This window comes from Macaca fascicularis, chromosome 8 (assembly GCF_037993035.2).
Source record: "Macaca fascicularis isolate 582-1 chromosome 8, T2T-MFA8v1.1".
Taxonomy (NCBI): domain Eukaryota; kingdom Metazoa; phylum Chordata; class Mammalia; order Primates; family Cercopithecidae; genus Macaca; species Macaca fascicularis.
Genome location: NC_088382.1, coordinates 141,572,162 through 141,596,676, shown reverse-complemented (window position 1 = coordinate 141,596,676; position 24,515 = coordinate 141,572,162). Strand labels below are relative to the sequence as shown.

At 35.0% G+C, this 24,515-nt stretch overlaps 1 protein-coding gene across 11 annotated transcripts in view; it reads right to left on the bottom strand.

Annotated features, from left to right (window-relative positions):
* The window catches only part of EFR3A (EFR3 homolog A), a 102,543-nt gene that overhangs the window by 51,193 nt on the left and 26,835 nt on the right, over positions 1–24,515 (bottom strand). For 6 of the 11 annotated variants that reach the window (XM_073999462.1, XM_073999467.1, XM_045398711.3 and 3 more), the window contains exons 2-7: positions 18,633–18,778; positions 14,440–14,567; positions 12,672–12,822; positions 9,197–9,318; positions 5,331–5,480; positions 3,145–3,282 (exon numbers count right to left, since the gene is read on the bottom strand). In XM_073999462.1, coding sequence (XP_073855563.1) covers positions 3,145–3,282; positions 5,331–5,480; positions 9,197–9,318; positions 12,672–12,822; positions 14,440–14,546 — 668 coding nt within the window. In that variant the 5' untranslated portion in view covers positions 14,547–14,567; positions 18,633–18,778. The remainder of the gene's footprint in view (positions 1–3,144; positions 3,283–5,330; positions 5,481–9,196; positions 9,319–12,671; positions 12,823–14,439; positions 14,568–18,632; positions 18,779–24,515) is intronic. The other 5 variants (XM_073999465.1, XM_045398710.3, XM_005564087.5 and 2 more) reach the window with 1 other exon arrangement.

Below are 24,515 nucleotides of genomic sequence, written 5' to 3'. Positions count from 1 at the left end.
CATGGGTTCAGGAATAAAATGATCAGAATTTGAATTCTGACTTCATTTTCTACCTATATGTCCTTGTCCATGAGCGAGTTACTTGACTTCTCTAAGGATCAGTTCTCTGACCTGGAAAATGGGGATAACAACAACATCCATTTCATAGGGTAAAAAGATTAAGTAAGATAAAGTACATGAGGTTAGCATAGTCACAGGGTGCGGCAGCACTTGATAAGTGGTAGCTTCTATTTTAATATATAAATAAACCACTTAATGCATGCATTCAAATCTTTTCAAAGGTGAAAAAATTGGAGCTCAGAGAGGTTGAATGAGTTTTTCAAGTTCATACAACTAATAAACAGCACATCCTGATATGACCTATATTAACATCTGTGCTGCTTCTTCTAACTTTCATTTCCTTGAAAATAATAATTACTTTTTGGGTCATTAAAAATGGAAATGGCACAAAACAAAAGACATGAAATCCCTCTTGAATCATCATGGTTATTAAGGTCTACTATGTGTTATACTATGCTCTAGGCTCTAGACATTCGAAGAAGCATTTGAACATGGCTACCTGTTCTGAAGAAGCCTGAATGAAGAGTAGAAGGCAGAAATGAAACCCACTAATTAAAATAAAGTGGACAGAAGCAGTGATACAAACACATTCAGAAAATTTATAGAACAAAATGCAGAAAACAAATGCACAGTTAACCTGAATCTGATAAACTGGGTAGTTTCCGTCTTATAATTGAGTCAAATTCTTCCATCTTCACTCTCAGAAGATATAAAATAAATCTTTAACGCTAATATGACCTGTATTATCATGATCTTACGGACTCTTACCCAATAGTCAAGTTAAATATTGTCCAATACAATATTTATCTGCTAAGAGGCAGAAAAACAAACTTTATTTACCACTTCAAGCACGTTACCAATTACTTAGAATTCGCAAATTTACTTGTCAAGAATTTTATTACAGTAACCTGCTAACACACTGGTCCTGGCTCAAATTTATCCTATATAGCCCTATCTGATTAACTTTCTCAAAGGGACATTTCAGCCACTTTATACTTTGAGCTAAGGTCTCCACTGATTATCTATAAACTTAAATATAAAATTTTAAGATCTCTACAGTACAGCCTAAACATTTTCCCTCTTATGTCACTGTAAACCCCTAAACTACATCCAACACTCCAGCCAACATTATCACTGTCTTGTACTTACTATTGATTAAAAATATGATATTCAAAATTTCTTTTAAATCCTTTATTTTCTTTACTCAATCAAATAATAATTGAAATTAAAAATCTACTTCAATGTCAAACAAAAGGATTCTTTACAAATAAAATACAATTTCCAGAGCAGTTTTTGATAACTACCTTCATTTACATTAAAAGATACTGGCCCTGGCAGGGTGCTGTGGCTCATGCCTGTAATCCCAGCACATGGGAGGCAAAGGCAGGCGGATCACCTGAGGTTGGGAGTTTGAGACCAGCCTCAACAACATGGTGAAACCCCATCTCTACTAAAAATACAAAATTAGCCAGGCATGCTGTTGTGCGCCTATAATCCCAGCTACTCGGGAGGCTGAGGCAGGAGAATCGCTGGAACCCAGGAGGCGGAGGTTGTGGTGAGCTGAGATCATGCCATTGCACTCTAGCCTGGGAAACAAGAGTGAACTCTGTCTCAAAAAAAAAAAAAAAAAAAAAAAAAAAAAGACACTGGCCCTAAATTCTCAAATTAGACATGATTTATTTGTTTTGAACTACTAGAGCACTTTTTGTCCTTTCCTCATAATTCATATATTATTTTATAAATATTATACACGTCAATCACCCATCAAATTTGTTATTCATGCATATATTCCCAAAATATCTGGCACCTCGCTTGCAGAGGGCATTTAATATTTAATTAACTAAACGGCTAATGTGTAATCACATGTTTACTTAAGATTAATTTAATCAACTAATACATGATCAGAAATTTTAAGTTCTATGTAGAAAAGAACATAACTCAGTTCATGTTATTCAACTCAAGTACAGCTTATTTGGTAAATTCTTTCTTCCAAGCTGGCTCTGTAGATTTCTAAGGTCTTATAGATTAGTTCTAAGAGTATTAAGATAAAAAAATGGAATTCTGATGTTAAGTCAGCATGTCTAGCTGGATATTAAAAAAATAAATTTGCCCTTGGTATATTTGGCATAATTCTGATTAATTTTTAGCAGCATTTCCGTAAGTTTACAGAACATTTAAACAGTGGATCTCAATATTTTGGAGGTGGGAGGAAACATAGATCCCTTTGAAAATCTAATGATTCTCTAATTTTTAATATAATTTTATGATTTATAGATTCTTGTAACTAAGGTTCAACTTTGAACACTAGGCTACGAACATCCATCTGTCCTAAAGAACTCTGGATGTTACATTAGGAATACCGTATATATTCTATAAAGCCACTATTACAGTCAGAAGGAGAAAAGGACAAGGTGAATTTTAACAAAAGAAAGACTAGCAAAAACATCTAGAAATTACATAGAATATTTTATAGTAGATCTATCATCTGGTGACTGAGTTAGAAACACAACGGCTTGACAAGGCTTGAGAGATCATGTCTATGTGGAGAAACTCAAAGCTCATTAACGTATTTTGCTGGGAGGAGAGCATGAAAGTACCAACGAGATATTTAATATTCTTGCTCTGATTAATCACTATGTAAAAGATGAATTTACTCAGGGATGTGAATGTGATCTAAGGTAGCCCAGCCATGGCAAAAAGACAGCCAATAAATAGAAGCTAGTGACCAGGAAAAACTGACCATGAAAGTTAGTAGAAGAAGATACATCATACTTAGACACTGTTTGTTTAAATATTTCACTGCACATATGCATTTCAAGGTCTGTAAGTAGATACTCAAGTTAAACAATGCCCATGATATTAAACATATTATTACACTTCATACTTAAAGGGAAAAAGCTAATTAAGTAATTGAACCACTGTTCAAACATATCATGCATGACTCAGTCCTGTACTACTTCTACAATGTTACACTGGTTCCATTAATAACTCACTCATGCAAGTAAAAAAGTAGTTGTCCTCTATAAATAAGTTAACACAGAATTAACACAGCAAAGTCACAAATAACCAGGAAAAACTACTTACGCAAAAACTGGTCTAACAGCATTATTCATATTCCCAAAAGTTGCTCGACCCAGCAGTTCTCTGAAACAGTTTTCAGCCAGCACAGCAGGATTCTCTTCTTTGTCAGTTGCAGAAGGAGAAGAAGGAGGGCCTATGCGACTAAAAAAAAAAGGGAGATAAAGAAAAACACAAGAATTTTAACATTAGTTCTAATAAACAATACACTTTACTTTTTAGAAATGTTAAAATGGCATTTTCTTTTTATCCTCCAGCAAATATAAAGCTTAATTCTAATTTCATGAATTTAACACCACCAAAATGAATCGTACACTCTTTCAAATTGAAGAAATAAACTTGGCTGTGCAAATTATTTCTAACAGAATGTCTCTTATACTCAGCAGCTTGCTATTCACTTTCATTCAACTTTTCTATATTTATAGCAAAATCTTAGTAAGAACACAGGGCCCAGAGACCGTCTTTAGGTATCCTTCATTTAACTGTAAATGGGCAAAAATAAAGTGAAAACCTATGACATAGCCTGTAAATAAAAAATAAAATTTAAAAGCTAATTAGAATATCTGTATACATAGCTGTCTTCAGCAGACAATATTCTATTCACATCCTGAAACATTATTTTAGGCTAATGAATTTATGAATAATAATTCTAAAAATGTATATGTGGCACTGGGATTATATCACGAAAAAACATAATTTCTTAAGAATTGACAACCAATGAGCTGTTTCTTGTATTTTACTTATGCTAATTCTGGACCTCAAGAGCCATAATTATGGAAAATGGGTTCCCAACTAGCTAGTGAACCTTTAAATAGTAAATATTTGAGATAAGGAAACTTTCACCTCAGCTACAGTGCCAAGAATAGGAAAATACAGATAGTGCTAAAGTACATCAACTTTCACACTTTAGGAAAGGTTCCCAAAGCTGGAGGCAGTCACATCTAAGGAATTAAGCATGAATCCTTTCTGTAATTACTGTAAATTAACATCAATGTTTAAGTGTTACCATACAGTTATCAACTACCTATCATTTCTAGACTACTTTTATGTTGCTACTACACATATAATCACTAAAATCATAAATAAAATGTAAATTTAGAACTACAGATTGGATCACTTTTAAATTTGATTCAAATTTTTCTCCTCAAACTGCAAGAACCAGGAAAGTCAGGATAATAAGCCACTGGAGAATACTGCTTCTGAAATATTTATAATATATTATTTACATTAAATGTTAGAAATATATATATATATATATATATATATATTTTTTTTTTTTTGAGATGGAGTCTCGCTCTGTCGCCCAGGCTGGAGTGCAGTGGCGCGATCTCGGCTCACTGCAAGCTCCGCCTCCCGGGTTCATGCCATTCTCCTGCCTCAGCCTCCCGAGTAGCTGGGACTACAGGCGCCCACAACTGCGCCCGGCTAATTTTTTGTATTTTTAGTAGAGACGGGGTTTCACCGTGGTCTCGATCTCCTGACCTTGTGATCCGCCCGCCTCGGCCTCCCAAAGTGCTGGGATTTATAATATTTTACTATTCATTTATTAACTCATTATCTCTGTGTGTGGTAACAAAAATGTGGGGGACAAGCATGCTTCTAGTATTTGAAAAAGTGGAATAAAGTACAGAATTCTAACTGCAAGTGAATGTTGTAGAGGAAAAAGAAAAAAAGAGCATAAATCCCAAAACAATATTCAATTTCAAAATATCTTAGGACAAATCAAATATGAACAGTGTCTAACTATTTTGTTGAAAAAATAAAATACAGTGTAGGTAGCTATTATTATCATTATCATTATTATTTTCGTTAGTTCTAACTCCCTGTGCAAAAGTATGCTGGATCTTTTAGATTAACAAAAGTAAAGTTATAATTTCTGTTTCTCACATTTGTAACTTTAAGTAGTATTCATTAAAACGGCAATTTGAATATTCAATAACTAGTGGCAAATAAACTGTAAACTTATTCTAAAAGAAAGGCTTAAGTGTATGAGTAATATTCTGTAGTCTACTATAAGCCTAATGTGATCACCACAGACTAAAAATTTTTTCAGAAAGGTACATATTTTTAAACTCATTTAACTTTATGAGACTACTTACACAGTACTAAAGACAAAACATTCTTATCCTAGCAAACACACATACATATACATAAAAGTAACACAGTCTCAACATTAGTATCTTTTTAAATACCTGTCAACTTCTTCTATCTTTTGCATGTTAAACAGAAGGGATGGAACAATCTTATCCATATGCTGAGGTTCCCAAATGGTGGCCCGAAGTTCATCGTTAACTGTTTTGCGAACCACACCTTGAATACCTCTAATTCCAGCAATTCGTATCCTATTAAAAAAAAAAAAAAAAAAAAAAGGAAGAAAATGAGCCATAAAAAAATTATTTGAATAAGTCTGTTTGCCTAAGAGAATGGATATCAAGTAAATACTGTTATCTTATCAATAAAATATCTTAAAATAACACACAAGTCTAAGAAAGTAAATCTCAAGACACAGAGATATGCCCCAAAAAGGCTTACTTTAAATATCATGTTCTTAAAATCAGCATTTAAAAAGTTAAAAGGACTCTAAAATACAGAAATATCTATTTTTCTATTTAAAAAAATCAACAACATAGATTTTCTTAAAATGATAATGATACTCCATTTCTTACCTAGAAGTCTTAAGAGCTGAGTGAAAACAGGATTTCCCTGTTCTGAACACCCTTCATGCTTCTTCACACTTCTCACTGTTCCTCCCTAACAGCCCTTCAACTCCCTTAGTCCACCTAGACAGAAGACTAGGCTGGTTCTTTTAAAAGGTATTACAAATAAGAACTATCGAAATGGAGCACAGATAACCTCAGCCATATATATACAAATGTGTCTATAAACACATATACATTATCATATAATAATCGGATGTGACTTAAAATGTATCAATATAGTAGTGAGAGAATGCTGCCTTATCCTCCCATCCCAGATCACATCACCAAACCTCCTCAAGCTCTTCCTTATACTTCTTCAAAAAAGCAAAAGAAAATAAAAATCTACAGGTTCAAGAATGAGAAGAAAAGTGACTTGTAAACAGTTTCTAAAAACTGCAACAGAACAAAGTCTCAAGCAGAGCTAACTTGGTGGCCCAATTAGTCTCAAAACATTTTCCTTCTGGTCAAATATGATGGCTATTTACTTCCTTTCTTTCTGCTGTCTAAAATACTCACCAATTAGATGTTCATTCAGTTTACCTAGCATTGTCTTCCAAAAACAGTAAATAGGTTTAAAGAATAGAAGATATGGGGAGGGAGGTGACATTGCTTTACATCCCCATGGCAAAATAATGCAGGCATTCAAGAGTAGCAGATGGAGAACGGGAGGTGGCAGTAATATGATACTGAACAGGTGAGAAAAATGAATTAGAAGACACAAAGGCACATTTTGCCTATTTCAAAGCTGTGTCTATACATGCTACTTTTTAAAACATAAAGAAGATCTATGAGAGAGATTCTCGTGCAGCTATTACAGTGGGCAAGGCTAACACTGCTACAAAAGGTGCCTGCTTTACGTACCTGCTGCTACACCTTGGGTGATGAGAAGGCCAAGCACAAGGTGGCATGGAGCACATGAACAAACAAGATGAAACTTGTATCATGCCTTGTGAGACAGCAGCCTAAATGGTGCAGCAGCAGATAGTGGTGCCCTTGTTCAAGGTTAAAGGGTGGTGTCGGTGGTAACTACCAATAGCTACTATAGCTACACGGCTTCATCCTATCCAGATCTAACATCTAGACTAATCAGCACATTCTAGCCATGATCCCCCAAAAGGAATTCTACAGTTTCCCCATCAGTAAAATAGAACAACTGTCACATCTACAGCATAGAAATGTTGAGTAATTTAAATGAGTTAATTCATATAAAGTGGTTAAACAATAATTGGCACACAGTAAGCACTCAGTGTTAGCTGTTCCCGTTTGCTGCTAACCATGATGAGGATGATGACAATGATGGTGGTGGTGGTGGTAATTTCTACCACAGCTGAAGTTTCTTTAGAAAATCAGAGTTAGAGATTAAGATTGTGATGCTACAAGTGGGAACCAGTTCTTCAAGGAAAATAAGAAAATCCTAATATTTACCAGCTCCATCTCCTACTGTCCATGTCCCCTGGAGTTCTACTTGATAAGAGCTTGGTAAAAAAAATAAAGGGACTAATGATTTATCTAAGTTAGAATTCAGAATATAAATATACTTAAAGAAAATCAAAAGGGCTTTTATTTAAGGTAAAGCAAAATAATCAAACTAAGTATTTTATATTAAATAGCATTTTAGTTTACTCATTTGTTTTACAGGAATTCAAATAAAATGTGGGTATTATGGAACTTCAAATATGATATAATATTGGAAAGACATAGAATTAGCAAAATGTACTGTAAGTCCTTTCATTGGTTTATAGAAAATTTCAAAGTTTTTCTTGGAAGCAGTAATGAAAAACAGGTAAAAATATATTCAAAAGACAAGATATTTCACTAGGGAATGATAAATATTTAGAAAAAACATACCACATTCCAGATATTTTCTATATTTTGAAAGAAAGCAAAAATGTTAAAATCTTGAAAAAATTGCCATTTTCTTTAGCTAATCTTTGTATCTTTTTGCTCCATTAAAAACTTATTATCAGCCTCTCAAGAGAGAGAACAGTCTCATAAACATTTAAAAAATATCCTTGAGAGAGAGAAAAAAGAATTTTCCTGGTGATGGAGACAAACAGAAACTAATTCTTATAAGGTAATTATAGTATTTTTCACCTCTGAGAAGGCTGTACACTTCGTAATAAAGGAATAATAGCAGGACTCTAAATGGCCTATACTCTACTGAGCAAAAATTATACCAGCAGCATCACAGACAAAAATAAATTTTATACCTGAAAATAACTATTTAATCACCTTTAAACTTTCTTTCTCCAAGTTAAAATAACATTTATACTTATTTTTGTTTCATGTAAACCAGCACTGTAGCTTGTATGCTTTAACTAAAAGCTAGTTATATTTCTGTACATTCCTTTATTTATTTTAAAATAAAAGTAAAAATTATAAAGCATTCTATATCTTGATTATCAACTGCCCACAGTAACTTTAAATCCTGGCAGATTTCTTGGTTTTTAGATGTAAGATAGTAATGCTCAAATTACTTTCTATGTTTCCCAAAGTCATTTTGACTTTAATTCTTAACTTTAAAGTTTCTCATTTCTGTATTTCTCATTCTATCCACCTACAGATTGAGTTTATAAAATATTTGACTCCAGATTTTTAGTAGGATACATCTAGAAGAAATGTTTAAAAATGTCCAAGATAGTTGTCATGACAACCTCAGATGGATAGTGATTCAGTAATATACATTCATTCCATTGATCTACTTATTCACTCAAAAAGTACAAACTGAGAGCCTACTATGTACCAGGCCCTATTCAAAGTACTGGCAATACTGCAGTCCTCAAACCAAAGTCCTCACCCTCCTGGAATTTATATTCCATAGAGGAGCAAGAAACAAAGAGATACATGATAAAAAGATAAAGATAACTAGGGATGGAATAAGAAGGGTGACATTAATAGACGGTGGCTGGGGAGGGTTCTTGTGATAAGGTGTCATTTGAGCAGAAATCTGAACAAAGTGAGGTAACAAGCCATGTGGGCACTAGAGAATTGTTTTTTGCACCAAGACCAATGTGTCCAAAGGGCTTGAGGAGAAGTGTGACTAAAGTGTTCAAGAAATGGCAAGGAGATCCACGTGGCAGGATTAGAGCGCAAGCAGGAAGAAATGATAGAAGGACAGGATCTGACAGAGTAAGCAGAGCATGAGGAGACATTCTAGGCAACAGTAAAGACTGCATTTTAGTGAGCTGGAAAGCCATTCTCATTTTGCTACTTCAGTCAGTAATTATAGCTTCTAACAGCAATGGAAAGCCATATTTCAGCCATATTCTTGTTTCCTCTGGTAATCATTATGTAACATATAAACATAATATTCATCTCTAAATTACTTACTATAGATCATAAAGTAAAATAATACATACTCTGTTCGTATTTCTGGATCACTATGACAGGAATGACACATGGCACTGAATCGAGACACAAAAAAGTCATAACGTCTGTGATAGGAAGGTGTGTCTTCTTCAATATTTGCAAATTTGACAAACTAAAAAACACAAATAATATAAACAATATATATTACCTTCTTGAAAGTGTGGACCAAATACATTTAATTTCATACACCATCATATTAACAAGCAATATAAAAATAAGAAACAAACAAAATATCAAATATGACATTAATACAGAAGAAACTTTTTTTCTTGAGATAGGGTCTTGCTCTGTTGCCCAGGCTGCAGTGCAGTGGTGAGCCTCGAATTCCTAGGCTCAAGTAATCCTCCCACCTCAGCCTCCCAAGGCGTCAGGACTACAGGCATGCACCACCAAACCTGTCTAATTTTTTGATTTAATTTTATTTTTGTAACAATGGGGGTTTCGCTGTGTTGCCCAGGCTGCTCTTGAACTCCTGGCCTCAAATGATCCTCCTGCCTTGGCCTCTCAAAGCACCCAGATTAAAGGCATGAACCACTGCACCCAATCCAAAAGAAACTTTTTAATAATAAACTTTTAGAAAACAAGAGGAAGAAAAAAGAAGAAACGTAATCTATGCTTTCCCTAAATCTTAATCCATAATAATGACAATGTATTTATCATTGCACAAAGAACACAAGCTTTGAAGTAAGAAAGGCCTAAGATTGAATCCCCCTATTATATACAGCATTACTTCACTGTGTCTTTGGACAAGTTATTTAGCTGTAATCCCTCATCTATAAAATGAAAATAGTATTTCTAAGTTTGAAGGGTTTTCGAGAATCATGATATAATTAATATAGGTAAAATATCTAGCATATACTATATTATTTCTTTAAAAACATGAACCAATGTTGCATGCCATTAACATGTATTACCAATATTATTATTTATAACAAAATTATATGTTATTTATTGATATTATTTAACATTTTTCTTTCTTGAATCAGTAGGTATACAGCTATACTATATTATGCTCCACACTTTTCTATATTTGAAACAGTTTACAATAAAAAAAGAGGTAAAAACAAAAAGTATCTAGCACAGTTTTTGAAACAAAGGAGAACCGAAATACATTGCATCTATTACTGTCATATTGAGTTGGCATTAGCATGAAGAGGAAAATGTCAACAAATTAAACTGTAGGAAGACCATTAAAAAATTTTAAATTAGTACTGGTCGGGCTCGACAACATAAGGCACTCAGTACCACTAAGAAAATCAGACCAGCAGTAAATACTAGGTAATTAATGTTGGTCAAGATAATATGGCATTTCATTTAATAAAATTCACTCAAATTAAGGTAAGTAACTGGGGAAATTGGTCTTTTGCCCAAACGACTCATTAAAACAATCTAATGGCATTGCTGGGTGAAAGTAAAGACACTTCTGGATATGTATACTAAAATTCTCCCCCTAGCTAGTAAGCCACTTCCCCAAAACGTTCCTCACCTAATGTAAACAAAACAGGAGAAGCCTAAGTAGCTACCTTGCCTGAAACTAAGCTTGTCACATCATCTAAATGCATTTGGAAATACCCAATATATTCCTGCTGAAGTAAGTGAAAAAAATCATATTAAGAGTTTTGAATTAGGGCTCATTTAATGCTCTTGCTACCAGTAATAACTAACAGTGCTATGCACTCTTCCAAGAGCTTCATATATATCAACTCATGTCACACAACAATCCTGTGAGATTGGTATTCTCATTATCCTCATTTCACAGATGAAAAACTGAGGTAAAGAGAGAGTAAATAACTTGCTCAAGGTATACAGTTAGAAAGCGGTACAGGCGTAGTTCAAACTGGGGTGGTCAGACTCTGGAATCCGTACTGTCAGCACCTCGTATACTTCCTCTTCCTGTCCTATACCAGAAAATAATTATCCATAAACAATAGCAGGTAATATATGATTCTGTTATTTTTTTAATTAAAACTCTGAATGGAAACATACAGTATTCATGTAGGTTGAACGCCTTAAAGCTTCTCAGAGAAGAAGTTGGAACTGAAAGACTGAAGGTGATACAATGAAACTAAAGACAAGAGAATAAATATTACCACTGTATTTTCTTTTTAAAGTAGGTATGCTTTCCCCAAACTTATTTTAAGGGACAATGGTTCAAGATGTAAGAAAATGAATGTGGCGAGCAGAAATAGTTCAGAAGCAGTCTAAAAAAGAATAAACATACAAACCTTAACTTCTATGGTAAATTTATTTTTAAGACCATTCAAAGACCATTCAAGACCATTCAAAGGAATAGCCTTTTCAACGGATAGTAATGGCATAGTTAAATATCCACATGCAAAATGTGGATAAAGCTGAATGCTGAATTCATAGCACATACAAAAGCTAACTCAAAATGGATTATTAAATACAAACCTAAACTGTAAAACTCTTTAGAAGAAACTACAGGAGTAAACCTTTGTGATTTTGGATTAGGCAATAGTTTCTTAGATATGAAACTGAAAGCATACCTGTCCACCACCCCCCCAACACACATACACACCCATGCACACCAACAACAAAAGGAAAAAAAAAAGCAATTGGACTTCATCAAAATCAAAACTTTAGTGACTCAAAGCATACCATGAAGAAAGTGAAAAGAGAAAACCATAGAATTGGAGAAGATATCTGCAAATTATGTATCTGATAAATAACTCTTACCAAGAATATATAAAGAACTTTTACAACTCAACAATAAAAAGACGATTGAAAAAAGGAGGGAAAGGATTTGAATAGACATTTCTCCAAAGAAAATATACCCAAGAGTCAATGAGCACATGCAAAGTTTTACCATTAGTCATTAGGGAAATGAAAATCAAAACCACAATGAGATACCACTTCAGACCCTCTAGGATGGTTAAAATAAAAAAAGATAGACAATAACAAGTACTGATGAGGATGTGGAGAAACAACACTCACATTGGTGGTGGGAATATAAAATAATGCAACCACTTTGGAAAACAGTTAAATACAGTTACTACATGACCCAGCAATTACACTACTAAGTATATATCCAAGAGAATGAAAAACACACATCCACACAAAAAACGGTACACAAATCTTCATAGCAGCATTATTCATACTAGCCATAAAAATGTAAACAACCTTAATTAATGAAAAGGCATGAAACTCAAAAGGAATGTAGGACACAAAGTTAGTGTTGCAATAAAAGACCAAGAGAAAATAAAAATGACAGGTATGCATTCATTTACAGGCAGATATTCTATTATGATTAGTTAATACCACAGATTTCACAAGAAACAGCAGAAAGAGTGAGAGGCAAAGTATTCTAATTATCTTAATTTGTGTTGACTGTTCAAATGCCCTATTCAGGGAATTCGTCTTTACCAGGTAAAGTCATTCTAAGAAGCAATTAATTCTAGATATGCTAATTAAGCATAAATTTAGCAACAGAATAGTTTTACTCACAGAATTCGTTCCAAGAACTTGAAGCTTTGGTTCCCCCGATTCCAGCAGCTTTGCCACCATATGAAGAAAGCTTTCTACAAATGGCTTAATGCTTTGAGAATGGCAAGCCATGAGAAGTTGGTCCAGTGCCTCCATAGCTATCAAAACATACCTACATGTAGGAGAAAAAGAACGTCAAAGCATTTCTACCTCTCTTAATTCTCCTAAGTGCTTTCCATTGGAAGAACTGAAATAATTCTATTGAAATACACTGAAGAAAGAAATGCAAATTTAGTAACTCCTAAGTAAAATCTTAATTCTCACACAGCACTAATATCTTGGTTATAAAATAATCCTTCTATCAAAGTATACAGAAAATATACACTGTATTCCTCCATTTTCTCCTTAATTATCTGAGCTTCTTTAACATTAACTTTGTGTATATTTTTCTTTGTAAATATGGACATTTTCTATTTTCCAGACTTTTAACCATATTTACTTGTATCTGACCCAAAATAATAATATTATGGTAATGTGACAATTTCCAATATAATCTACTTAGATGTCTAAATGTGAGTAGATAAAACACTACCAGCAACAGAACATTATTTTTAAAATCTCATAAATATTACTTTACAATTCATCAGATTTTACATCTTGTACTTAAAATTCAGACGGACACCAGAGGCTAGGAAGAGCATGTAAGTGGGGCTGGGGGGGCCGGGGTGTGGAGGGATGAAGAGAGTTTGATTAATGAATACAAACTTACAAAATCAGATAAAAGTAGTAGTTCTAATATTCGGTAGCACAGTAGGGTGACTAAAGTTAGCAACAGTGTACTGTATATCTCAGAGTAGCTAGAAAAGGACTTGAAATGTTCCCAACACACAGAAATGATAAATTGAGGTGATGGATAGCCCAAATACCCTGACTTGATCTTTACACATTCTGTACATGTGACAAATACTCACATGTACTCCATAAATATGTAAAATATCATGTATCAATTTTTAAAGGGTAAATCTAAACAATAATTAAAATTCAGTCTTTAGACACTTTTCCTTCAACAATCAACCATAAAGCTATGTGTGCCATGACTTACTAAAATATTCTAAGTGGTAACAATGCAAAGGTACAGAAAGCTAATATATCACTTGGAGAACAGAATACTCCTGAAAACTTGGATCATAAAATGACAGAATGAGAAAGTATTTATAATCCAAATTGCAAAGTTATTCTTGTGCGAGCACAGAGACTATAGTAGGACGGTAGACTTCTATTTATCAGTAGGAGTGTAGCTAGCACAGTGCCAAATCAGCATGCTTGAATTTCCTGGGCCTTGATATCTAAGCCTAACACGGTTCTTTCTTATTACTCCTCTGAGAGGTAAAACTGAAGCTGTGTGGAAAAAAAAAAATCATCTGGTTAACAGGATCTTTCTGTTTGTTTTCAATTTAGAGATTGATTTTAAAATTACAGTATTGCACTGATAGACTAAGTGAGTCAATTTCTACTATTTCCCATTAGAAAAGTCTCAAAAATCAATAGTCACAAGCTAAAGGTAACTCAGTAAACTAACATAGTCTACTCACAAAACCTGACCACCAGGAAAGTAATAAAAGCCACAGCATCTATCAGAGTATTATACATTTCTTTGTATAATACTACATGTTTTATCCTCTATATATTATCTTTGTTGCACTAAATGGCAAAATAATCTATAGAATGATTTAAAAGTCTAGAAAGAATTTTCCAAAGATACTATTTTAGCAGCCATTAGTTTCCTTACCCAGAACGATGTCTGACAACATCCCTGCTCAACCTTTCTGCCAGGTAAGAACCAATTCGATCCAGTTTCTCTGGAGCAGATACTGCATAAAATGTCAATTTCTCCATATCAGCTTTCACAAGGCCATCCTAAAAATAATAATAACAACAAGATAGATTATATTTTCATGCTTATCATATTTTTAAGTGTTGCCTGCTTTACATTTTCCCTTTTTGGATTGGGGATTAAATGATATTTATGAATAACCCTTCTGTACATAACCTCCTTAGCGCTAATATTCACCATGATGGATACATAGAACTTTCAAAACATTTTTTAAAATGCCCCATTTACACAAAGCACAAACAGTAAATCAGACTCTTAACATCTTCCTTTATAGAGACATAGCTCAATTATCTGTAGTATATAGGGAATGGGATATAGATGTAAAAAGATTTCAAACAAAATTTGTTTCAGTTTAAAAATGTGAAATGTTTATTAAGCTTGTTTTACTCATTTACTTACATGATAGTCAACATATGGCTTTTTTAATGATTCAGAAGTCAGTGATATCATTATAAGTTTTTGTTGTAATTAATAAACGAGAAGGTATTCAGAGCTGTATAATCTATACTTGTTCAACATATTTAAAAAGCAACAACAGGTCCCTGATATGGGATTCTAAAATGGTCATTTGTTGCTGCCTTTTAAAAGATGATGTGCAACAGGTGCATACATTCTCTCCAATTACCACCTAAGTTTCTTGGCCATATATAACCCAAGTAAGTGTTGCTTAGGAATATTGGAATAGGTGAGAAGAGAAAAAGGGAAAACTATGTTAGAATCTACAACAAAAATCATGTAGATGTGTGTTTTCACCTTCAACTGGTCCCTCTATGTTCTTTGGCTATTTTGCTGTTTTCCTAGTTGAGTCACCACCTCATATTCTGCACCTACTCCGTTTTCCTCAAACTTGCTACTTTGTGCCTCTCTCCTCTCTCAGACAGCAAATGAGCTCTTCTCTTTCTCGGAGAAGGTGGAAACCATCAGATTAGTATTTACTGGCAAAACATCCCTGCTTTCTCAATGCCTGCTAGGCCAGTAGATCTTAACCAGGGGTAACTGAGCCCCTCCAGGGCAATGTCTAAAGGCATTATGGGTTGTCATAGATAGGTGAAGGTGGGTACTGGGATCTAGTAGGTAGAGGCCAGGGATGTTTCCAAATATCTCACAATGCACAAAATAGCCCCCAAAAGTAATTATCTAGACCAAAATGTCAACTGAAGCCTAAGTTGAGAAACCCTGCCCTAGGCAAAGTGAAGGAATCTAGTTTTCCTGTCTATGAGGAATTGGTTTGCCTCTGCTCTAGCTGTCTTCCACACACAGTTCCATGATCTGGCTCTATCAGTTAGCCTCTCTTATTCCTAGTTCTTCGACCTCTCCCTCTGTATCAGTTCCTCCACATCATCATTTAAATACAATTGTGTCTCTCCTATATTTTTAATCCCTTACTAATTTCATTGAGTGATAATCCATATATAAATAACTGCATTGACTTACAGTATATAATCAGAAATGTGACAGTTGTATATATCTGTGAAGACACTGCTAAAAATAAGATACGGGGATACCTCATCCAAAATGCTTGGGATCAGAGGTGCTTTCAACTTTGGCTATTTTTTCAGATTTTGAAATATTTGCAGATACTTAACCACTTAGATAACCCTAATTCAAAAATTCAAAATCCAAAATGCTCCAGTGAGCATTTCCTTTGAGTATCATGTCAGTGCTCAAAAAGTTTTGGATTTCGGAGCATTTCAGATTTCAGATTTTTGGATTAGGGATGTTCAATATGTACAGAACATTTTCATCATTTACAAAAGATTCCCCATGTCCTCTGCAGGCCACTTCTCCCTCTTCCGGCAACCATTGCTCTGCTATCACTATGAATCAGCATGCATCGGACATAAATAGAATCACACAGTTTACAAATCATATCTTTTGTGCAAGATTTCTTTCACTCAACTCATCTCTTTGCCCAGGAACCCTTCTCCAGTTCACATGGATAATTCCTACTCATCCTTTAGGTCTTAGCTTCCTCCAAAAATGTGCTGCGCCCTCCCAACAACCCCCGCTTCAAGTTTGGGTGAGATGTTCCAACTATATGTTCTTTTAGCTCACAGTACTTATCTCCACTATTATATTTTATCAGATCTTTTCATTCATTAAACAAATGAATGCCAACAATGTGCCAGGCACTATGATAGACATTAGGAAAGCAACAGTGAGCAAAGAGTTGCATTAACTCATTTAGTCTTCATGAGAACATTATGAGACTGCTACTATTTATTACTTCCATTACATGATGAGAAATCAAGGGACTTGCCCAGGATCATCTGGCTACTAATTTTGAGAAATTGTTTATCTGTCCCCCTTACTAGATTTCTCTTTCAAGGCAGGGACTATGACATGTTTGCTTCTGCGTTTGGGTACCTACTGTCTGACCCATTATGGACATATCACAAGATGTTTGTTTTAATAAATTAAAAATAAGAAATATGGCAAATTGAGTAATGTTTGCCATACGTATTCAAGGTTCATGCAGATCTTTTCCTTTTAAAAAATCTAACTTTAAAGACTGCTATTTAAATAAATCTTATACAAATCCTTGCCAAAAACAAGGATTCTTTCTCTAATTTACCTGTGGTCATTTCAATGATCAAGTGTACAAAGCTCCCTCACTGCCTACGAGTTAAAGTGACTAAAGAGAGGCCTTGCTTGTCATTCACAATCCTCTAAAATCTGGCCTCCACCTTACCTTCAGTAACCATATGTCCTAGACTTCTCAGGAAAATAATTATTTGGATATTCAGCGTACTAACTGATAACATTTGAAATTTCAAATGAGAAATCATGGTCAACACGATTACCACCCTTACACTCTAAAATTAGGTTATATAAACCTTTGCTAAGTCTGATGGATAACTTGCTCTAGGCTTCAAATATATGTCTTGCTTTCCCATGTCTTTTCTCTTTCCCCTCACTTGCAATAAAGAGACTAATCTTGTCTACCTCTCCAGATGGTATACATCCTTCAAAGCTCAGTAAATCTCATTTCCTCTGTGAATGCTTCCTGGAGGTTCCCAACTCACAGTGATACCGACTTGCTTTAGAGGCAAAAACTTTCCACCTGATTTACTCAGCATTTTACTGACGATTTATGCATTGTAATTTCATATTTAGTATGTTTCTGCTTTATGTCAGTTACTGCATGGAAAGGTCCTTAAAGGCAGGTACTGTATCTTAGGATTTTTAATATGTCACAAATTATCCAGGATATCTGGTAGCCAATAATATTTAATTGATTAACCTCCTCTACATAACTGAAGGTTTAAACAGATTTGGTTAAAAATAAGATACATCAACATTAAGTTAATATTAAGATAACCAAAAGTTTTATACAGGTTGTTACATTTTAAAATAAAGCAAATTTTGGAAGTCAAAAGCCAGGTAACTTTTTTTTGTTCATATTCATTTAACATGAGACTACAGAAGTCTTAGAAAGGTTGAGGCAATGTGAAACAAAATCACCCCAACCAGTTGCTTTGAAACCAGTAATCTTCACAAATAAAATAATTGTTATTAAAAAATTAAATAGTATTTAAGCAAAAAGAAAAACTCTGCCTGAAACCATCTTTCTTTACCTCTCAGTTCTCTTCTAAAAACTGTGAGGTCAATCTGTATTTATTCTTTGGATCTTAGCTTAGATTTTATCTCCTCCAGGCTTTCTTCTCAACCCAAATTGGGTATCACTCCTATTTACTCCAGTAGCAGCCCATACTTCATTAGCCTAGTACAACATTTTTTCACAACAAATTGTAATTACCAATTTACTTATATATGTGCATAATGAGAGTAGAAAACCTTCTCTCTGTTCACAGTGGTATCATGAGCACTTAGTTTAATCTGGTACTGGTTCATAAATTAATGAACATAAATTAATGAGACAGTGTTACTTAAATTAGACACTACATAAACTATAAAAGAACATCAACTGTCCATTTTTCCAGATTTCTGCCTAATCTACTAAAAGGATCTGAAAACTAGACAAGCAAGCATGAGTCATTTAAGAGTTAAAAAAAGGAAAAGTACAAAAAAAGTAGTACAAATGATGAGATGTAGGGGTAAAAGTAGAGAAATGAAATTAGGGAAACCTTAGGGAGGTCAGCGGGGGGCAGAATGGGTCAGCAAAGAGAAGGATCAGTAGATGTAGATCAAATTACTTTTGGATCTTCAGGGAATATGTTGTCCACCAGGCGTTTGTAGCGAGGACGCAAAGCGGAACAGCAACAGCATACTCCTGTATAAAAAAAAAAAAAAATCAAGAAATACAGAGATTATTAATATTGTAAACTGACCTGGAAATTCAAGTTTCTGAATATTAACGGGCTATATAAAATACAAAATTCAAACTGCCACAAATAAAGATATACAAATGTAATCAGGGATTAAGAAAAGAGTAAGTTAAATTTCTTATCCTTACTCCAAAGACATGCAGCTTCTAAGAATTTTTGTTTAACATGCATACACGTCCTGCCAAATTCATCTGACAAAGTGAAAACAATGTCCATGCCCCCTTTACCTCCTTTCTGATGTCATCTTCCCACAACTCCGTCATACTCCCACCCACCTGTCGCAATCCACTCTACGCCAGCCACAGTGGTCTCCCTGCTAATTCTACCTAGCTAGGCCCCCTCCTTTGGATCTTAGCTCTCACTGTTCCCTCTGCCTGGGGCATGCCCAAGTATCTACTAACAGCTGTAATAATTCTGTCACCTTCTTCAATTCTTCATCTAAGCCTCTCTGACCACCCTTACCCTGCTCTACCTTCTTTTTCCCATAGCACTTATCACCTAACACATTAAATAAACTTTCTATTGTGGTTACTGGTCCTCATCTGTGCACCCTCACCAGGACATAAACTCAGATGAAGGCAGGGATCATTGTTTTGCTCACTGATGAATTCCAAACAACTGAAATAATCTAAAAATACTTCAGATCAACATTAATACTGACACTGAAATAAATTAAAACCAAATATGTATTAAGCACACAAGCACTGAGCCAGGTCCTGTATTGCAATGATGAAAGAAGCTTATAACCTGAAAAGAAGATTAAGTGAGTACTTAGTGAACACTAATGCAAAGCCAAATATAGTAAATTCAAATTGTTAGCATGGCAGAGACTGGCCATACGTCTAAAAAACAAGTCCTAATGCTTCAAGTTTTCTATCAGAATGGGAAATGTTGTTATTTTCAATAAGAAAGATTCTTAATAAGCTATTAAATTTCACATTTCTGATGTTATACACTATACACTGCTTTTAGTTTAAAAAAGCTTGAAATATAAATGTAACCTTGGAATGCAAACAATGTCCAGTTCCCACTTTTGGGAAGCTTAGGTTTATCAGGAGAGACAGATAAGCAAATGGTGAAGTGTCCAGTGGACAGCCACGGGTTAAAGAACATGGGTTTGGAACAGATAGATCTGAAGCGAATCAGTCTCCCTCTGTCCAGCTGGGCTGGGTGGGTTGTCTTACTACACTCAAGTTTCCCCATCAGTAAAAACAGATGTAATAATGACTTCTTCATAATAATGAGAATTAAATAAAATTGTATATAAAGCTCTTATTAAGCAAACACTCAATAAAATGGTAACTATTATTAGTAATGCAGTAAGAAGAGTATTATAATCAGGGTAAGCAGATGATGATCAAGGGCCCTTAAGATAGGATTCCCAATAGCATAAAAACCTTTGTTGTAAACCCATAATTGAAAAATCACAAATTTTACATACGGTTCACAACCGTAACTACATCAGTAGCAGGAGGGACAATTACCACTTTCTGAAGATGACATGTGCAGCACTGTACTAAGGATGTTACACCATTATTCACTCACTCCTTTAGCAACTCTCTGAGGGTCATGATCATCTCCATTGGATAAATGAGCAGACCAGCTTAGAAAGGCCAATTTTGTCCAGTAACACCCAGCTGGGGAGGATCTGAGGAACTGCAATTCCAACCCAGACCTGATGACTTCAAAGAGTAACTGCCACACTAAACTCAAGTACCAGCAAATTTCTAAATTATTTTAAATATTTTAGCTTTCTATAAATCATGACCAATGAAAATAATTGCAGAAATGTATGTGCCTAACAGATGAGGGATGCATTGTCACATAGGGAAATAAATGATCACCGTGAGTTTCTCGGGAAGGTCAACACAAAACAAAAACATCTTTTTGACCACTTACCAAAAATAAAAAACTACCCACTATAAAGAAGGCATATAGATTGAAATTTTTAATTTACAATTTCAGGTTTTTATAAAATTATATCAAAGACAATATAAGGTTTAAATAATTGGCAATAATAAGCACAAAAGGAATTACTGTATAGACTTTTAAATAAATAAGAATACTCTACTTATAAATATCACAAGTAAAATAAAATCACTGGACCTACTCAAGTATAGAAATGTAGTTGACTCCCTTGTTGAAGTAAATTCATAAGGCTTTTCGAGTTCAGCTGCAGGTACCTGAACATAGTCCTTCATGTTGTATCAGACTACTTTCTGGTCGATCTTTCTGACTCGAGATCCTCTTACCTGCTGTTGAGGAAGTGCCTAGTTCACTTTACTTCTAATTAATTAGCAGAGGGCACAAAAGTACTGGAACTTATCTAACTTGTCACTGACATCAAATATAAAGCTATCAAGAACTTGATAATATCCATATCAAGTTCTGCTAGCAAAGCCAACTAGCTTAAATAAGATACTATTAAAGTACTTATATTGCTGGCTTCATAAAAGTAGGTTTTTCATACAGGTTAAATAAGAAAGCAAGCCTACATATACCCCCTTTCCTTAAGGCATTCTTTCAGTTCCTCCTCATCCTAGCTTCTGATCCCTTCCAACAAACTCACTTAGGTCCTAAAACTAACATATTTGTGACCTCATCCCAAATTCCTCTTTCCCAAAAGCAAAAAAAAGAGGGGGATGAGCATATCACAGAAAGTCTCCAACAACTGGCACGTCTAAGCAATATAAATTATTCCTTTAAATTTAATTCTATATTGCAGTTCTTTTCTCCAATTGTATGTCTAGTGCCTTTGCAGTATTTGTCATCTAGGAAATATTCAATAAATACTATTATCAGTAAAAATAAATTAATTCCAGCATATAAAGGAGAAAGTTATCCACTATTCTCCCCCTACAGCATGTAGCATTCAGAACTCTGATTATGATACATTAGAAAAATATGAAATAGGAAGGCTCAAGTGGGGTAACTTTGGGAAAATAGAATTCAGACACAGTGGATAAATTATAACCAAAAAAGTGCCAGGCTGAATATTATAGTAGTGTACACATAGGCTCAGGAGTAATCTATTCAATACAGCTCTCTAAGCCTTAGTCAGTGAACAGGAAAATCCTACTACCTACTTCTCACAGTTAAGGGTATTAAATTAATAATACATAAAAAGTGCCTAGAGTGTAGAAGCCACCTAAACACACTTAATATGCCCTTTTTTTATGAGCAAATTTTACATACTCCTGAAGTAACATTTCTTTAAAGACATCTGTGATATTGTGAAATATATATTTAGTCTTCCCATTTCCTAACAAATAGCTTCTGATAGCCTTAGGTTCTCCAAAGTGCTAAGCGTCATTGTGCATACTAATGAGTTGACTGATGGCTGGGGGCTCAAGGATAGCTTCCAGTGTGGGTTAGTCACGGTAAAGAGCAAGGCATAACCAGAGGGTAGGGACTTTCAGCCATAACCCCTCACCTCTAAGGATGTGGGACGGGCTGACAGTTAAGCTGGTTATGGGTGGCCAATGATTTAAATCAATCGCGCCTTTATAGTGATGCCTCTATAAAAAACCCAAAAGGACTGGGTGTGGATGGGCTTCCAGGTGGCTGGACACATGGAAGTTCCTGGAGGGTGACTTATCTGGAGAGAATATATTTGGAAGCTCCTCACCCCTTCTCCGATACTTGGACCTTTGTATCTTTTCCATCTGGCTGTTCATCTGTCTCCTTCCTAATCCCCTTTATAATAAACTGGTAAATGTAAGTAAAGTATTTCTCTAAGTTCTGTGAGCCACTCTAGGAAATTAGCTGAGCCCAAAAGGGAGTGTGGGGATCCTGATTTATGGCTGGCAGAAGCACAGGAAAAACAACCTGGGGCTTCCAACTGGCATCTTGAGAGAGAGAGAGAGACAGAGAGAGTGTGTGTGTGTACGTGAGAGAGACTGTGTGTGTGTGTGTGTGTGTGTGTGTGTGTGCGCGCGCGCACTGGGGGGGAGGGGGGCAGCGGGGAGGCAGTCCTGTGAGACAGAGCCCTCAACCTGTGGGCTGTGACACCACCTCCAGGTAAATACTGCTAAGAACTGAATTACATTAGAGGACACCCAGCTGGAGAACTGCTGGCTCGGTGCTTGGGGAAAATCTCCCACACATCTGATCACAGAAGTGTTCTGTGTTGTGACAGTATAGGAGAAGAAGCAAGCAGTTTGTTTTTTCTACTCGATACCCCAAGAAAATTCTTCTCCTTTGCTCCCCTAACATCATTCTCATATAGATTCAGCAATGCCTCTTAGTCCTTAAACAGCAGTGATGCCAATTGACCTCTAGAAGAGGAAACATCCTCCTCCTTCAATAATGAGGTATTACAGCTAATTTCCAATCCATCCTGCTTCAAAGAGGCATTCATAGAAGGACTTGAGCAGCTGCATAGAGAACCTCAAGGTGAAACTGATAGTGGGGATTAGGCAGGCAGGCACTCAAAGGTACTAGGAGAATTCTGAATACTGGGAACCAATATAGTAAGTGGTTGGTTGACCAGTGAGTACTTCTGGTTTGTGACAACATTTGCTTTCCTATGCAATTCTATAAATTTGGGGACTTGGAGCATTAAAAAAAAAAAAAAAAAAAAAAAAAAAAAAAAAAGACCCCTTTAAAAATAAGCAACTTCCACTTTCAAGGGACTATATTATTCAATGATAATTTAACTGGAAATATTGATGTCTCAACCACTAACTGCCACCATGCCACTGGCTATACTTGGGATAAAGCTATCCTCCAAAACAAAAATGCTAAGTTAGTAACACTGTCACTGGAGATGAAGAATGCTTAGATTGTATTAATATTATGGAAACCGACTGGATGGCTTTGAATTAAGTGTGTTTCATAATCTATAAAAGCATACAATAATAGTATCTATACCTTCTATGTAGCAATTCCCTCATTTAATTCTAACATGTAACATAATAGAAATTCACTGACATATGTATGGCTCACTAGATTTCATACTTTTAAATGACAGTGCTTATGATTACAGGATTTTGGTCCTTTATGCCCTCACTATATATTTCTATCATAGCACCTGTAACAATCTACCGCTCTTATTTACATATACGTGTCTGTCTTCACCACCAGAATATGAATCCCTCAAATGCAAAGCCCATATATCTTACTCATTGTTATGCATGTCAGGCATAAAGCAGACATTTATAAAAATGCTTTTTCCTAAATAAATAAGGACAACAAAATATAAAGTGAGTTTAACATCTGCTCCTATATGCTATAAAAATCAATAAAGTACACTGCCCACCATAAAACACTAAGTGCCAGAATGATATGATTTTTTCCGACAAACAGATGACAATGTCAAAGGAATCACTTTGAACAATTCAGGTTTTATTTTTAGGTCTAGCAGAGGCCACCAGTAATCAAGGTGAAAAGAGACAGACTTTCTATTAGAAGATTTCTAAAATTAACCACTTCAAGAACTCTAGCTCTGTGGTGTCCAAAACCCTTTAAAAGAGTCTGCCTCACATATATTCCCCGCAAGGTTAAAATTAAAAGTCAAGTTACTCATTCAGTTGATGTGAGAACAAGACATTTACTTCACACAATCAAAAATACTTAGCAATATTACAGTTCCACTCACACATATCCTTTCCAGGTACCAAAACAATTTACATATAATGTGTGCATGTGTGTATATACACATATATGTCACACGCAGTAAAG